The 17,591-nt window shown below is 39.2% G+C and overlaps 1 protein-coding gene across 1 annotated transcript in view; it reads left to right on the forward strand.

The window, feature by feature from the left end:
* Positions 1-443: 443 nt before the first annotated feature.
* The window catches only part of LOC133558171 (liprin-alpha-3-like), a 49,318-nt gene continuing 32,170 nt past the window's right edge, over positions 444-17,591 (forward strand). Inside the window, exons 1-2 of the mRNA XM_061909348.1 lie at positions 444-617; positions 12,589-13,314. Coding sequence (XP_061765332.1) covers positions 12,949-13,314 — 366 coding nt within the window. The 5' untranslated portion in view covers positions 444-617; positions 12,589-12,948. The remainder of the gene's footprint in view (positions 618-12,588; positions 13,315-17,591) is intronic.

Genomic DNA, 17,591 nt, shown 5'->3' on the forward strand with positions numbered 1-17,591 from the left:
GTGAGGTTATTATTAGAATGGGGGAAATCTGGGGAAGTTCTTGCATGATTAATTATAATAACGGTTCATTCTCGAATATTCCAGTAAACGTTACATGTTAGTTTCTGCACACTGCAATGCAATACGGTGTTTGCAAATAAAACGTCTGTCACTCACTTTGAGCCTTTTTTTTTTTTTTTTTTTTCCCACTCTCCTCCCTTCGCCGCATCAACGTGTGCGTGAATGGCACGGAGTTGCGGAGAATGCTGAGAGAATGTTTCTTTAAGACCCATTACCTTCCAATTCCACAGAGAGGAGCGGGGCGGGGGGGGCGGGGGGGGTCTGTGCTAAGGTGGCGTAACGTCTCTCTCCCTATCTCTCTTTCTCCCCCCCCCACTTCCACTCCTCTTCCTTGTCGTCGTTTACATGTGGAAAAAAAAGGGGGGTGGGGGTGGGGGGGGGGGGGGGATAACACACACACACACGCACACGCACATAACGCACGCGCGCGCACGCGTTCGGAAGAGTGGGCTTCTCTCGGATCCGGATGAGGGGCGCCGACCCACGCACAAATGGATCTCGGGGAGTATTTAACGCCAAATATGGAGACTAAAGGCTGACAAAGCGACGGCTGCATGGTAAGAAATGCAACTTTGACAATGATGGATGCTGGCAGTGTAGAGACAGGAAGGCGATGCTGTCATGACAGGTGTGTTTGTGTGCGGTGAACATGCAATGTGCGGTTTTTTTTTTCTTTTTTAGTGGCCATGACGTTATCGTCTCTGCAGGATGCACGGCGTGCATGCACACACGCAATCTCTTTTGCAGCACACACGTAGGGGTATGCATAAAAAAAAATGTTCCAGTAGAAGAATGTTAATTGCTAGCAATTGGTGACCATCGTCGACCAGCTGTCATCTCGTCAATTTCCACCATTATTGCGTGGATGGCCGTGGAGGATTCCTTGTGGAGATTCAAAAAGGAAGGGGGGCGGGGGGTATTTTTCTATCTTTTTTTTTTTTTTTTTTTAAAGGCGTTGGGTTCGTTTCCGGGTGTTTTCATCTCTGCAAAGCAGCTGCCGACAATCACTTATCGATTCCAATGATGCGTTTCTTCACCCACGGGTGGATGGGGGGGGTTGAGTGGTGGGATTTGAACCCCCCCCCTCCCCCCCCCCCCCCCCCCCCCTTGTCTCCCACTCTCACACACATTTGCACGTTATTTAATTAACATTCACAATATAAGGAAATCCGAGGATCCATCACGTATTTAACTGTATTGCACCTGCTTGACACTGGGTAGTACCCCATATAAAAATGTTTCGCTTTGGTACCCGAAAGCCCGACTTTTCCAATATAGGACACTTCCCAGCCAAAAGAGGCAGTTTTTCCACAACTAAAAACAGAGTCCTATTTTGCCACTACACACTAAAAAAATACTGGGTTATTTTGATAACCCACTTTATGAGTTGCTAGTGCAGTGTTCTTCAACTAGTGTGCTGTGACATACAGTCTGGTGTGCCGTGGGAGATGATCTAATTTCACCTATTTGGGTTAAAATATTTTATGCAAACCAGTAATTATAGTCTGCAAATGATGTGTTGTTGTTGAGTGTCAGTGCTGTCTAGAGCTCGGCAGAGTAACCATGTAATACTCTTCCATATCAGTAGGTGGCAACAGGTCGCTATCTGCTTTGTAGATGTCGGAAAAAAAAAGCGGTAGGCAGTGTGAAGGTAAAAAAGGTGTCTAATGCTTAAACCAAAAATAAACAAAAGGGGGGAGTGTCCCTAAGAAAAGCCATTGAAGCTAGGGAAGGCTATGCAGAACGAAACTAAAACTGAACTGGCTACAAAGTAAACAAAAGCCGAATGCTGGACGACAGCAAATACTTAATGTGGAGCAAAGACATAGTACATCTGAACATGACATAACAATCAACAATTTCCTCACAAAGAAGAATAAAAACAACTGAAATATTCCTGATTGCTAAAACAAAGTAAATGTGGGAAATATTGCTCAAAAGAAGACATGAAACTGCTACAGGAAAATACCAAAAAAAAAAGCGAAAAAGCCACCCAAAATAGGAGCGCAAGACAAGAACTGAAACACTACACTCCAAATAAGTCAGGGTGTGATGTGACAGTACATCTACTTTGAGACAAGAGCTATAACGATGCATGCTTGCTTATGCCTTAAAGTCATATCAAACAATTGCGACAACTTTTTATTGTCAACTGAGTTTGGTTTTTTAATGATTTCTGCTGGTGGTGTGCCTCCGCATTTTTTCAACACAAAAAAATGTGCCTTGGCTCAAAAAAGGTTGAAAAACACTGTGCTAGTGTATGAATAGCAATCCATTTTGGGGGTTATGAGGGTATTTTTTCGGCAGCACGGTGAACCAGTGGTTAGTGCATGTGCCTCACAATACGAAGGTCCCAAGTTCAATCCCGGGCTAGGGATCTTTCTGTGTGGACTTTGCATGTTCTCAATGTGACTGTGTGGGTTACCTCCGGGTTCCTCCAACCTCCAAAGACATGCACCTGGGGATAGGTTGATTGGCAACACTAAATTGGCCCTAGTGTGTGAATGTCCAGGGTGTACGCCACCTTCCGCCCGAATGCAGCTGAGGTAGGCTCCAGCGCCCCCCGCGACCTCGAAAAGGACAAGCGGTAGAAAAAGGGATGGATGGGTGTTATTTAAAGTACATTTCTGGGTTTTCTAAATGATTAACCATTTTGGGGTTGTTTTTCAACGAGTAACGCATTTTAGGGTAATGTGCTTTTTTAAAATTAAAAAGTTACTTTTTTCTTGAAGGGAATTTCGTTATGGATTCATGTCATTAACATTATTTACAATCACCCAACAATGACTTAGCATAACTCAACGTTTTGGTTAAATATCTCAACCCAATAGTTTGGTTGGGAATAACCCAACATTAAGTTATTATAACTGAACTTTTCGGTTAAATAATTCATTACAAAAGTTGGTTTGAAAAAAATAACCCAAAATCTTGAGTTAAAATAACTCAAATAAGGGGTTTGTTCTTTTCTGAACCAGCAGTTGGGTTAAAATTGGGTTATTTTCTAACCCAACATTTTATTGTGTGTATTTAACTGTATTGCACCTGCAAGACACTGGGTGGTACCCCATATAAAATGTTCTGTTTTGGTACCCGAAAGCCCGACTTTTCCAATTTAGGACACTTCACGTTCAAAAGAGGTAGTTTCCAAAACTAAAATGGGTGTCACATTTTGCCACTACACACTAAAAAAATACTGGCTTATTTTGATAACCCTATTTATGAGTTGCTTGTTTATGTTAAATGTATGCCAAATTGTATGAGTCAAAGTGAAGTGATACATTTGTTGATTTAGAGAAGTTCCAAAACTTTTGCAGATATTGTCTTTCTACGGCCCAGCTTTGCAGATAAAAGAGAAAAAAAAAAATGTTAAGCAAGTGAAACCAGTGCAAGCTCATAGTTGTTATTTACATCAGCGCTCATCCATCAGTGAAATTATTTTACAGGGGCACAGTCAGGATGCCAAGTTGCTTTTTAGCCGGCTCCCCAGCATGAGGAGCTAATTCAAAACTGTATTAGCGCTACCAATGAGCAGTCCTGGATAGGAATGGGTATCAAATTCGGTCGGCATTACTGTGGACTGAGTCACGTAAACTTAAACTAGACTGACCATACGTCCTCTTTCCCTGGACATGTCCTCTTTTGCGGGACTGTCCGGGGTGTCCGGGCGGGGTTTCTTAAAGGCCTCAAATGTCCAGCGTTTTGAATCAGGGTTGCGTGAAAACGAAGGTACGCATCAACATTTGAGTAGGAAGGGCAGGGACAGAGAGAGCGAGAGAAAGAGGCAGAGGATTGATTGTCAAGTAAGGCATACTTGTTCAACAGCCATACAGGTCGCACTGAGGGTGACCGTATAAACAATTTTAACACTGTTACAAATATGCGCCACACTGTGAAACCACACCAAACAATATTGACAAACACATTTAGGAAGAACATCCGCACATAACACAATATAAACATGACACAACAAATACCCAGAACCCCTTGCAACACTGACTCTTCCGGGATGCTACACTATACACCCCCGCTGCCCTCCGCCCCCAATCTGAACCCCATTACGTCACATCAAATATTCCACTTCAAAAAATACTTTTGGTGGAATATTTTGGATATTTTGTGTGTTTGCCATAAAAAAAACAACATAGTTCTATAAATCCATTCATAAATAAATCATATCCAAATTAAAAAAAAGAGGCAGCTCAAAAGAGAGGGTGTGTGTCCAGCAGAAAATAAGCATGATAAACAAAGAGGGCTGGGGTTTGGAGGAGGGCAAAATGTCCCGCAGCCGGCCGCCCGAGTTCCGGGATGCCCAGCACGTCCATAACGCACCCCGCAAAGTCAAACTGGAAGTGGAGGGAAAAAAGCTGGGAAAGAAGTTAAATGTCCTCAAAGTGTTCCAAAATTCTGTTTGACAAAAAAGGGCTGAAAACAAAAACAAAAAAACTTAATTAAAAAAAAACTAAAACATTTCGAAATGAGGAATAGATGTGAAGGCGATGTAGACTCCAGAGATTTAAGCGTTAAGTATAAAATGTATGTTTGCCCTGGCACACCATAATCATCATTTAATGACCCAAGCAAAACACTTTTTAGACTTTTATACTGAAATAAATACATCTACAACATATTAAATAAAAACATAGAAAAAACTAGCAGTAGCGGTAAAGTTTAGATCCATGAAGGAAAGAAGAAAGTGAATGAATATTTATAACTGAATACATTTACATATGCATACAAATGTATCTTCTTTTTATATTATTTATTTTAATGGATTAAGTAATGTTTATGACAACCTTTTTTCAAAACACAGTATATAATGTGAGCTATAACAGGACAATGCATACGTTTATTGTTTTCAAAATGCTTACAAAAAAGTGGGACCCCAAACATTTACTGTGGGACCCCATTTTTATGACTTGATGGGGTCCATGGGACCCCATTTTGAAAATTTCTAGCACCAACACTGCTGTCAACAGAGGGGAAAAAATGCTTTATTTAAATAAATATATTATTAATAAAGCAAGTTGGAGTATCATTGGCAAATTTTCACCAAGTCCCGGCCTTGGCGTGCTGCCCGCCTTGGCATGCATATATGTGTCCTCTTTTTGGGATTTCAGAATATTGTCAGCCTACCTAAACCGTATCAATTTTTGATACGTCACGTCCGGTTGCAGACTTGGCACCAACTAAATAAAAATAGGCGTATTAATGGCGCACTGCCTCAAGATAATGTTGCACTGTTCCATACCAACAAAGCCGGTACTCAAATTTAAGGCTTCTCTTTCAAGCTCGCTTGATGCTAATTTGCATTGGATATTAAATATACATGCTACTGATTAGCATTGGCAATTTTACAAGGTGATTTGGACACCTCAATCAAAACTACAACTAATATGCACATTATAATCACACAGCTGGTGTGTGATAAGTACAATATTTACAGTATAAACACTTTGTAGGATTCAACAAAAGACATGACTGGCACAACTTATTGGCAAATATTACTTACAAGTGTAAGAAAATAAGATATAATGACTGAACAGAACAGTTATTATTATAACTGTATATATTTACAAACCCCGTTTCCATATGAGTTGGGAAATTGTTAGATGTAAATATAAACGGAATACAATAATTTGCAAATCCTTTTTAACCAATATTCAATTGAATGCACTACAAAGATAAGATATTTGATTTTCAAACTCATAATTGTTTTTTTTTTTGCAAATAATAATTATCTTAGAATTTCATGGGTGCAACACATGCCAAAGTAGTTGGGAAAGGGCATGTTCACCACTGTGTTACATCACCTTTTCTTTTAACAACACTCAATAAACGTTTGGGAACTGAGGAAACTAAATGTTGAAGCTTTGAAAGTGGAATTCTTTCCCATTCTTGTTTTATGTAGAGCTTCAGTCGTTCAACAGTACGGGGTCTCCGCTGTTTTATTTTAGGCTTCATAATGCGCCACAGGTCTGGACTGCATGCGGGCCAGGAAAGTACCCGTACTCTTTGACTACAAAGCCACGCTGTTGTAACACGTGGCTTGGCATTGTCTTGCTGAAATAAGCTTGGATGACAACATATGTTGTTCCAAAACATGTGTGGACCATTCAGCATTAATGGTGCCTTCACAGATGTGTAAGTTACCCATGCCTTGGGCACTAATGCACCCCCATACCATCACAGATGTTGGCTTTCGAAATTTGGGCCTATAACAATCCGGATAGTTATTTTCTTCTTTGTTCCGGAGGACACCACGTCCACAGTTTCCAAATATAATTTAAAAAGTGGACTCGTCAGACCACTGAACACTTTTCCACTTTGCTTCAAACCATCTTAGATGATCTCGGGCCCAGCAAAGCCGGCGGTGTTTCTGGGTATTGTTGTTTAAATGGGTTTTGCTTTGCATAGTAGAGTTTTAACTCGCACTTACAGATGTATCGACCAACTGTAGTTACTGACAGTGGTTTTATGAAGTTTTCCTGAGCCCATGTGGTGATATCCTTTACCCATTGATGTCGGTTTTTGATGCAGTACCGCCTGAGGGCTCAAAGGTCCGTAATATCATCACTTACGTGCAGTGATTTCTCCAGATTCTCTGATGATTTTACGGACCGTAGATGGTAAATTCCTTAAATTCCTTGCAATAGCTCGTTAAGAAATGTTGTTCTAAAACTGTTTGACAATTTGCTTACAAAGTGGTGACCTTCACTCCATCCTTGTTTGTGAATTACTTAGCATTTCATGGAAGCTGCTTGTGTACCCAATCATGGCACTCACCTGTTCCCAATTAGTCTGCACACCTGTGGGATGTTCCAAATAAGTGTTTGATGAGCATTCCTCAACTTCATCATTATTTATTGCCACCTTTCCCAACTTATTTGTCACGTGTTACTGGCATCAAATTCTAAAGTTAATGATTATTTGCAAACAAATTTTTTTTGATCATTTTGAACATCAAATATTCAACTGAATATGGGTTGAAAATGATTGGCAAATCATTGTATTCCGTTTATATTTACATCTAACACAATTTCTCAACTCGAATGGAAACGGGGTTTGTATATTTGTATTTATATTTATAGTGTTAAAGTATAAATACAAAACAAATTTAAATATTTTACAAATTAACATAAAGTACTGGAAGTTGGTACCATAATGATTCCCAGGTTTTGAGAGATGGCTCCGTATCGGTCCAAATGTGAATGGTACCCATCCCTAGTCCTGGATGTCCACATTATAACAGTTGGTACTCAAAATCTTTTAAAGTGCGGAAAGAAAAAAAAAGAAAGGCTTTATTGCGGTGCCCAGACAGGCTCACTGGCAGCCAGCATGAGACGCTGAAGAAGTGCAAAGCTCTTGTGGATGAAACAGTGAAGAAAAAACAGGAAAGAGGAGATGCACTTCATTATTGTGCAATCCATTGCATTTGGGCCGCTGGTGTACAAAAATGACACAGAGGCTGTAATCAGCAAGAAGAAACTCAACGATTGGAGCGTGATGTACAGTACTATAGGTCACAACAGCAATGCCGATTAAATGAAGATAAGTGGAGTGAGATCACATTTTCAGAGCCCTTACCTTAGATTTTTCATTTATTTTCAAGAGGGAAATGGGAAGATCAATACCATTCTAATGTCTCACCACGCTAATATACAACACAGCACAGTGGGGGCTGAAGTTAGCTTAGCAAAATGAGGCAGAGGGAAAGTGCATGCTGGCTGCCTGTGACAGGTGGACAAAGGGCCACAACATTAGCTAATCCTGTATAAACTTTAACCAAAATAATGTATGATTATGAATACATACTTTTATTTTTATTCATGAATATATGCATTTTGGTTTTTTTGTGTTTTTTTTAACAAATGTTGTGGTTTGTGTGAAGTATCCCAAGACAAACAAAGCTTTGCATCAAAACTTCTAATTTAACAAACTAATACATACATTCAGTCAGCACTGGTTAAATAGCAATACATTCTATAGTAAACGGTTTAAAAAAATATTTTAGGACTACATATTTTTAATGTTTTAATGTATTTATTTTCATTTATTTAAAACAAATGGTGGCTTGATTATCATTAAATTATTTCCTATTGTATTGATTTTTTCCCCATATTTTTGGGGTTTTGATGTAACTATATAAATGCTTTGTATATATGGACCAACAATTAAACCTTTACAAAGAAAGTTTACATTTGTAAGTAGTGATGTTAAATAGCTTTGAATTCAAAGTATATTTCTGTATTTTTAAAATATATATATTTTTCATAATTTTTTTATAAATCTTGCTTTAATTGTTTAACTCAGTGTTTCTTTCAAATTGTGCCTATTATTCACAATCCTTATGTAGGACAAGAACTTTTTTTTTTCTTAATGCGTCCTAAATAGTAAATACATGCGATCAAAAGTCCGCTTACAATGGAGTCAAGGGGAGTCGCTCTATTCTGCTTATAAAGCGCTTGAAAAACATCCAAACACCTCCATTGAGGTTTTATATATACATTGTAAGTATGTATGTAATGTCGTAAAAGGCACAATTTTAATATGTCATATTTACAAATTTTGATCATTTTAAACATTTGGTGGTGTGATGGTTAGCTGGCATCGTGGTGCGGGTTTGTTCTCTCAAGGATGCAGTCGGATATGGACACAGTGTGAAGGTAGGAAATGAAGATGTATTCACCCTAACAAAACAAACTAAGAACAGAAACACTTGCACAAGGCACTAAAGACAAAACAAACAGAACTAGCATGGGAACTAGAAGGAACTAAAGGCGCTAGCATGTGAGCTAGGGAATAAACAAAGGAACAGCGTGGAAGCTAACAAGTACAAAAATAGTCTTTTACCACAATCGAGAATCAGCGTCGTCACCTGTTGCATTAAACAGAAACTAGAATGCAAAACCGAGTAAACGAAAAAGGCAGGCTTAAATACGGACAGTAATTAGGAGGCAGGTGCGCGTCAAAAATAAAAGGCAGGTGACACAAATGCTTAGTTATGACAACAGAAAAAAAAAGAAGTGCCACCAGGAACAACGGAAGATAAACGCTAAAAAGATGTGATATGAAACAGAACCAAAACCAGAAGAAGACATGATCCGAGCAGCGGATCATGACAGGCGGAGTATTAATTTAAAAAATGCATCACTATATTTGCTTTTTCCTTTGGCAACATCACTGAATACTGATCATTTTAAACATTCGGCGGAGAATTCATTTAAAAAATGCATCACAATGTTTGCTTTTTCCTTTGACAACATCACTGATTACTGCTCACTGCAGACTTCATCGGGAGACAACAAACATAATAAAACATCCCTTACTGTACAATGTCTGCTTTCATTAGGATGCTGACTGACAGAATCTTGCTATATTACCATTTAGATGAAGAATAACTCATAACCCTAGCGAAGAAAAACGGGCGTGGAACCAAGCACAGACCAAGTGTTTTTTCTTGTCTTTCTCGCTATTTCTGGGACTCAATTGGATGCCAGAGTCTGACAAACTCATCAGATTATATCTTCATCCTTCCACTATTCAGCTGAGACGCATTATTTATGATATAGAATAAACTTCTGCAAGCTCCGAGGCGAGAAAGCCCCACACCAGACGCTGATGTCAATACAGCCACACAAGCTGTTTGCTCCCTCAGATCACAAAGCTGCTAAAAGTAGTATGTCTGCGTTAGCGCTCTTATAATGACAATATCACAAATACTTGGTATTATTGTAGCTTTTTGAAAGATTTTTTAGAGGGATTTATGGGCAGAATAGAGGACCTCCTATTTACTCCATTAAAAGCAGAGTTTTATTTAAAATACATAAAAAAAAACATCTGTCGTCTTGTCTCTCATGATCATAAATGATGGGCCAAAAAAAAAAAAAAAAAAAAGTAGTTCCCTTTTAACCATCGGGGCCCATTGTTGGGCCGCAAGCGTTCTTTTGAGGACCACTTACAGGTATGAGCCGCAGAGGCAAGATGCACTTTTCCACCACTCTTGGCATTAAAGACAATATCAAAATAAACAAAAAAAAAAGTCTATAGAGCTAAAGTCACAAAGAGGTTCTAACATGTTCCAAATAAAATGTAATTGAATATAAATAAGGTTCCAAAGCGCAAAAACTATGACAAGCAATCTAATTTTAGTGTTAGTTTATTCAATAAAAGTTATATATTATTATTATTATTGGTAATACATTTGTTGAGAATTTCTTTATTTTGGCAGTGCGTTATTTTATGTAAATATATATTTTCATCACTTTTTTGAGTCCCTTTTGCAGTGTATTTGATTAGTATTTTATTTTTGTGATCAGCCCGATCAAAGCATTGATGATAATCTTTGTGATTAACACATGCGTTCATATAATTTGACAAGGTTTATCTTGTTCAACTGTAAGTAGATTGATTACTGAAAAATAACACAATCAAGAATAAGATTACTAATTCAGTGTTGATATTTAAGTGGGCTTCATCCCCTCTGTAGTGGAAAAGAAGGGCTCGAATGTCAAAAATGAGATGATTGTATTTTTGGAGTAGGTATAGAAATGCATTAAGTCATGCTCAACTAGGTCTGTATCTAAACATCTGTAACTATTAATTTATTTTATGTATTAATATGATATAGTTTATGTGTGCTAGATGGGTCTAGTTTTATAACATATTTGTTTGTGGTTCATAGTATCCATCCATCCATTTTCTACCGCTTATTCCCTTCCGGGGCGCTGGTGCCTATCTCAGCTACAATCGGGCGGAAGGCACTTACACTCTGGACAAGTCGCCATCGCAGGGCCAACATAGATAGACGGACAACATTCACACTAACATTAAACATTTAATAAATGATCCACATATATTGATTTATGATAGGCCTAATTATAATGATGTGGTAAAAGTCGTATTTAAGATGGGTTTTTTTTTGTGATTTACATATATTAAAGGGGAACTGCGCTATTTTTTTTTAACTATGGCTATTGTTCACAAGCATTATGAAATACATGATGGATGTATTTATTTGAATGCATTCTAAATATTAAATAAATACAATCAAAAGTTCGCTTACAATTGAGCCTAAGGTAGCTGCTCTATTCTGCCTACAAATCCCTTAAAAAAAACTCCAAACACGTCCATTAGGTGTTAAATACAGGATGTAAATATATATGTAATTTAGCAACAGTCATATTTATAACATTTGATATTTACATATTTTGATCAATCAAAGCATACAGATTAATTTAAAACATTTATCACAATGTTCTCTTTTTTTAACTACATCACTGATTACTTGCTGCAGACTTTATAAGAGCCAACAAACATAATAAATTGTCACTTACTGTACAAAGTCTGCTGTCATTAGGATGCAGACTGTTCATATATTCCCATTTAGATAAAGAAAGACATGCACCTGGGTTTATGTTGATTGGCAACATTAAATTGGCCCTAGTGTGTGAATGTGAGTGTAAATGTTGTCTGTCTATCTGTGTTGGCCCTGTGATGAGGTGGCGACTTGTCCAGGGTGTACACCGCCTTGCACCCGAATGCAGCTGAGATAAGGCTCCAGCACCCCCTGTGACCCCAAAAAAGGGACACGCTGTAGAAAATGGACTAATAATCCTCGCTAAGAAAAGGGGGTTGGAACCAAACGTCCTCTTATGTAGTTCACCCCATTTAGAATTTTAAATTGGCTGTCAAAAGTGTAAAACATGTCGGATTACATCCTCATCCTACTATCCAGTCGAGAGGAATGATTCATGATTCACAATAAAGTTTGACGAACGGAGAAACGAGGAATCAGCTGATCTGTTGATCATGTCAACATTGGCATACAAGCTTGTGATCAGAGCGCCGCTATAAACAGTTTGTCTGGGTTAGTGCTTATAATAACAATTTAACTATCCATCCATTTATTTTCAACCGCTTGTCCCTTCTGGGGCCGCTGGAGCCTATCTTAGCTGCATTCGGGCGGAAGGCGGTGTACACCCTGGACAAGTCGCCACCTCATCACAGGGCCAACACAAATAGACAGAAAACATTCACACTCACATTCACACACTTAGGCAAATTTAGTGTTGCCAATCAACCTATTCCCAGGTGCACACTAATACTTGGTTAATATACAAGTTACAAAATGTAAATGGAGTATTGTTGGCGCTGTATGAATGCATTTTTATTGAGTTTAATGGGCGGGATAGAGGACCTCTCATTGGCGCCGCTGTAAGCGGACTTTTATTTACTTTTGTTACGAGTTAGCATTCATTTTAAAAAATACATTTGTCGTCATGTCTTTTATAATGATTGTGAACGATAGGCAACGTTCCAAAAAAGTGCGATTTCCCTTTAATTTCTTGGTCTTTTTGGGGTTTTTTTTTCCATGTTTGTGGTCCTGAGCTACATGTAAAGTATGCAATATAGACACACCTGTAGAATTATACATCACTTCAAACTGCAACTGCAATAATAACAATTTGGTCAATTTGTATTATCAGAAGCATGTACTTTTCCTAACTGTGCTTTTCCTTCTTTTTCTAGCTATTGCATGGTGCTGTGGGAAGTCCAACATTCAAGGGGCAGAGTCCCTCCTCTATCCCAACCTTCAACCTTTCCCCCCTTCCTCACCCTCCGCTCTTGCCTGCCGCCCACAGAATGGCTTCACCGTAGAAACATCCTTCTCTGCGTTCTGTTCACTTACCATGCAGATTGGGACTTTTTGACCAAATAACACATATAAAGAATAAGCGCTGGAGGGAAGGCTGATAAGATGATTAAAAAATGTGTTATATTTTTCCAAAAATGCTTATATGTTGAGCATCAAACTGTTATCGTACGTACAATCTCCTAAATATCCAATATTTTTTTGTGTGCAATTTTTGACACACGCTTACCGGTCTCATGATGATGTGCGAGGTGATGCCCACCATTTCTGAGGATGGGCGAAGCGGCACAGGTGGGGGTTCCTCCTCGCCTGCAGGGGCTGGCGTGGGAGGCCCCGGTGGGGCCATGGGTGGAGGAGGTGTAGGAGGAGGAGGTGGAGGAGGAGCGGGCTTTGCTGGCAGGGAGCTCCGAGGTGGAGGAGATGAAGGAGGCAGCACGGGGAACCTGGAGTCCCTGATGGTCAACATGCTGACAGAGAGGGAGAGGCTGCTGGAGAACCTGAGGGAGACGCAGGACAGCCTGGGAACGGCGCAGCTACGCCTCAGAGAGCTCAGCCATGAGAAAGAGTCCCTTCAGAGGCAGCTCTCTATTGCCCTGCCACAGGTACAGCAGTGTGTGTGTGTGTGTGTGTGTGTGTGTGGTGTAGTCTAGTAGTTGCAGTACAGCCAGAGCACTGTATTTTCTCTATCTGGAATGCTAAACAAACGAAGAGAGACTCCAGTGGGACATTGGAATGAGGACAATCCCGTAGTGCAACACTGTTGACAAAAACAGGTTCTAAAGTCTAACCTGATTAATTCAGACACGCTTATGTTGACAACCCGACTATGTCCACAGCGTTCTTCCCATTACTAAAAAGTAGACATACCCGGTCGACCCTTATGGTCAACAAAAAATTTGAGAGCCGATATGAAAAATTGGTTCATTTATACAGAGATGTGTTACGTTGTTGCCAAGCAGCTTGAAACGAAAACAGCAACACAATTAAAGTAAGGTCTACACAGTATTTGTTCAGAGCAGAGTAAGCATCGAAAAAGTAGCCAAGCAATTAAATATGCCAGGTCTATTGGGTTGGCTGCGCCTACAAGCACACGTCACACTAGTCAGGTGACCCTTCTGAATGAAGGCTGCCGATGACAGTCGAAACATGACAAGTTAAACATCTGCATTGATTATACCTAAAAATGTGTCTCAGTAAAAGAAACTGAACATCACAGCAGTATTAACTGCACATAAACATGTATACTATACCAAGTATTGTGTTTTCCGGACTATAAGGCGCACCTAAAATCCTTTTTTTTTCTCAAAACTCGACAGTGCGCCTTATGTAAGGAAAAAATTTGGTTGAGCATACCTACTTCAAAGCTACTTTATTTGGTACATGGTGTGATGATAAGTATGACCAGTATATGACAGTCAAACAAGAGATATGTGTAGTCTGAACTATGATGGCAATACTGTATGTCTCAAGTAGACAACAACATTTTAAATCTTCCATTGAAAATATAGACAATTACACACGGCGCTCAAAAATCTATCAACATTTTTTAAGTACCACTTTGGTAAGCTTTGAAGCCGCACCGCTTGAAGGATTGTCGGCGCATTAAACATGCCAGCAATATTATGTTGTGTGTATAATGTAAGACATTATCTGGCGTTCTGTTTCGCACTATTATGCAAAAGCAACTTTTCTTATCTTCTGGTACCTGCTGATCTGAATTAGGGATCTGCATAAATCCTGAAAAATTGTGCGCGTCCACACAGATGCCTTAGTCGATAAGCTTCTTCTTTTTCTCTATCTTCTTGTTATGTGACATTCTTCCTTTGTTGTTGCCATTTCTAATATAAAGTAGTTTAAAGTTCTTACTTAAATTTGTCAGTAAACTCGCCATGAAAGCGCTAACCTACTGGTGTATGGAGTTAACATTATTCACACAAGGAACTTTAGGTATTACAGTTCCGGTCGGACGGTTTTTCCACGGGACACATTTCCAGTGTGGTTGTTTCCGGATGAGGAGATGCTGCTCTGTTTCTGATTTAAGTAAAGTCTGAATGTCATTAAAACAGTTAGCTCCATCTTTTGACACTTCTTCCACTCCCGTCCTTGCACGCTACACCGCTACAACAAAGATGACGGGGAGAAGACGCTCCCGAAGGTGAGCCCCGCAAATAAGACCGCCCACAAAACGGCGTACCCGAAAACGACTGTCAGAAAGCAGCCTGAAGATGATCTGTAAAACATAATCTATGCAACATTTTGACCAAAAGAACCATCATTTCATGTTATGTACACCACAAAGAAGTGTTTTCCATTTAGAAAAAATAATAATAATATGACTCCTTCAATGCACCATATAATCCGGTGCACCTAATATATGAAAAAAGATAAACAATAGAACATTCATCGGCAGTGCGCCTTATAAACCGGTGTGCCCTATGGTTCGGAAAATACCGTACTACAAGGTTGTATTTCTCTTTGGTAAATGTCACACGTAGATACATTATAACCCTTTTTCTATCCCATTCAACAACATCTCAACACTTCAACACTTTGTTGTGATGTTGTGAATAAGTGTACTGTTATTTCTACAATGTCATGACATTATTGGTCCTGCAGAAAATGTTTTAATATTTATAAGCTATCCCACCAAATAAGTGTAATTTGCTTTTTGCGACTCTGTCAAGATTAACTTAAACTGAAAGATTTTTTTTTATCAACAGTCAATTAACAATAATGTATTTGATTTTTTACAAAGTTCTGAAGCCGAAGATGACTCATTTGAGTAACAGGCCTGAAACTACAGTGAGTTTTAGTATAAAAATACATGAAAAATATAGACACCTGGAAGGTTTGCTAGTATGTTGACAGTAAGCACATCAGAGTGATTCAACAACAACAAGCAGTTAAAAATACAAAATAACAATAAAACATTTTAAGTCCAGGATTGCACTGAGACTTCAATTGACTGCCTCATCATCTGTAAAATATTATCTAATATACAGAAAAATAAATGAGTTATTTTAGCCTCCCAATAGCCTACAGAGGATCTGAACGCTGAAACGTCCTATTGACGATGTGACTTATGGAATATTCCATTTTTTAGAGGGGGTCATGTGTTAGGACCGGGGTCCCTACACATTTTGACTCAGGAGCCACATTGGGTTAAAATAATTTTGCTGGCGACCGGTGTTGTGTCGAAACGAGCTGCTTTGTCCAAAAAAGAGCTACCAGTTGTTATTTTTGTTCAAACAATCAATCAATCAATCAATGTTTACTTATATAGCCCTAAATCACTAGTGTCTCAAAGGGCTGCACAAACCACTACGACATCCTCGGTAGGCCCACATAAGGGCAAGGAAAACTCACACCCAGTGGGACATCGGTGACAATAATGACCCAGTGGGACGTCGGTGACAATGATGACTATGAGAACATGATACAATGGTGGTCAGAAAAATGTAGGCTACCATTATTTGCATCAATGCGAACTTCCTCATGCTGTAAAGGTCAACATGCTTTGCTTACTGTCCGTTAATATACAATGTGAACTTCCTCACGCTGTAAGTGTTAACATCCATCCATTTTCTACCGCTTATTCCCTTTTTGGGGTCGCGGGGGGCGCTGGCGCCTATCTCAGATACAATGTAATTGTTTATTACCACCTCTTTTATTTTTTTATTTTTTTCAATCCCCTCCTGCTCCAGTCCGGCTGCGCCGAACACTAAATATATCCAAACACCTGATAAAGTCAAATACAAATAAGGCTACAAGAGAACTATCCCACACTTCTCTTGTGTAAAGTAAACATGTAAAGCAGATATGGAGATCTACATCAACAATATGCTTTGCCTGAGCAGCTTGACAGGACAGATTTTTCATTTATTTTCATTTGGGGATTTCTTGCAGGCCAGATTGTGGACACTGGCGGGGGCGTAGTTTGGGGACCGATTTGTTAGGGTAACAGGATGAAGTGAAATGGAAGTGTGAATTTTAACTCAACTACTGCATGTTTTTTTTTTTAATACCCATCCATCCATTTTCTACCGCTTGTCGCGGGGGGTGCTGGAGCCTATCTCAGCTGCATTCGGCCGTTCGGCGAGGTACATCCTGGACAAGTCGTCACCTCATCCAAACAATTAAAATATGATTGGAGTAAGGACTAAATATTACCAGTGATGTTGGCACGTGTAAATCGTAAATAAAAACAGAATACAATACATCCAATGATGAGCAAATCCTTCTCAACCTATATTGAATTGAATAGACTGCAAAGACAATATACTTATTGTTCTAACTGGTAAACTTTGTTATTTTTTGCAACGAGTAGCTAATTTGGATTTTGATGCCTGCAACATGTTTCAAATAAGACTGAGAAAGTTGAGAAATGCTCATCAAACACTGATTTGTAACATCCTACAGGTTTACAGGCTAATTGGGAACAGGTGGATGCCATGATTAGGTATACAAGCAGCTTCCATGAAATGCTCAGTCATTCACAAAACAAGAATTGGGAAAGTGTCACCACTTTGTGAACAAATGCGTGACAAACAGTTTAGGAACGACATTTCTCAACAAGCTATTGCAAGGAATTTAGGGATTTCACCATCTACGGTCCGTGATATCATTAAAAGATTCAGAGAATCTGGAGAAATCGCTGCACGAATGCGGCAAGGCTGAAAACCAACATTGAATGCCCATTACCTTCGAGCCCTCAGGCAGTACTGCATTAAAAACCGACATCAGTGTGTAAAGGATATCACTACATTGTCTCGGTAACACTTCAAAAAACCACAGTCAGTAACTACAGTTCGTCGCTACATCTGTAAGTGCACGTTAAAACTCTACTATGCAAAGCGAAAGCCATTTATGAACAACACCC

The sequence above is a fragment of the Nerophis ophidion genome, linkage group LG08, assembly GCF_033978795.1.
Source record: "Nerophis ophidion isolate RoL-2023_Sa linkage group LG08, RoL_Noph_v1.0, whole genome shotgun sequence".
Lineage (NCBI taxonomy): Eukaryota > Metazoa > Chordata > Actinopteri > Syngnathiformes > Syngnathidae > Nerophis > Nerophis ophidion.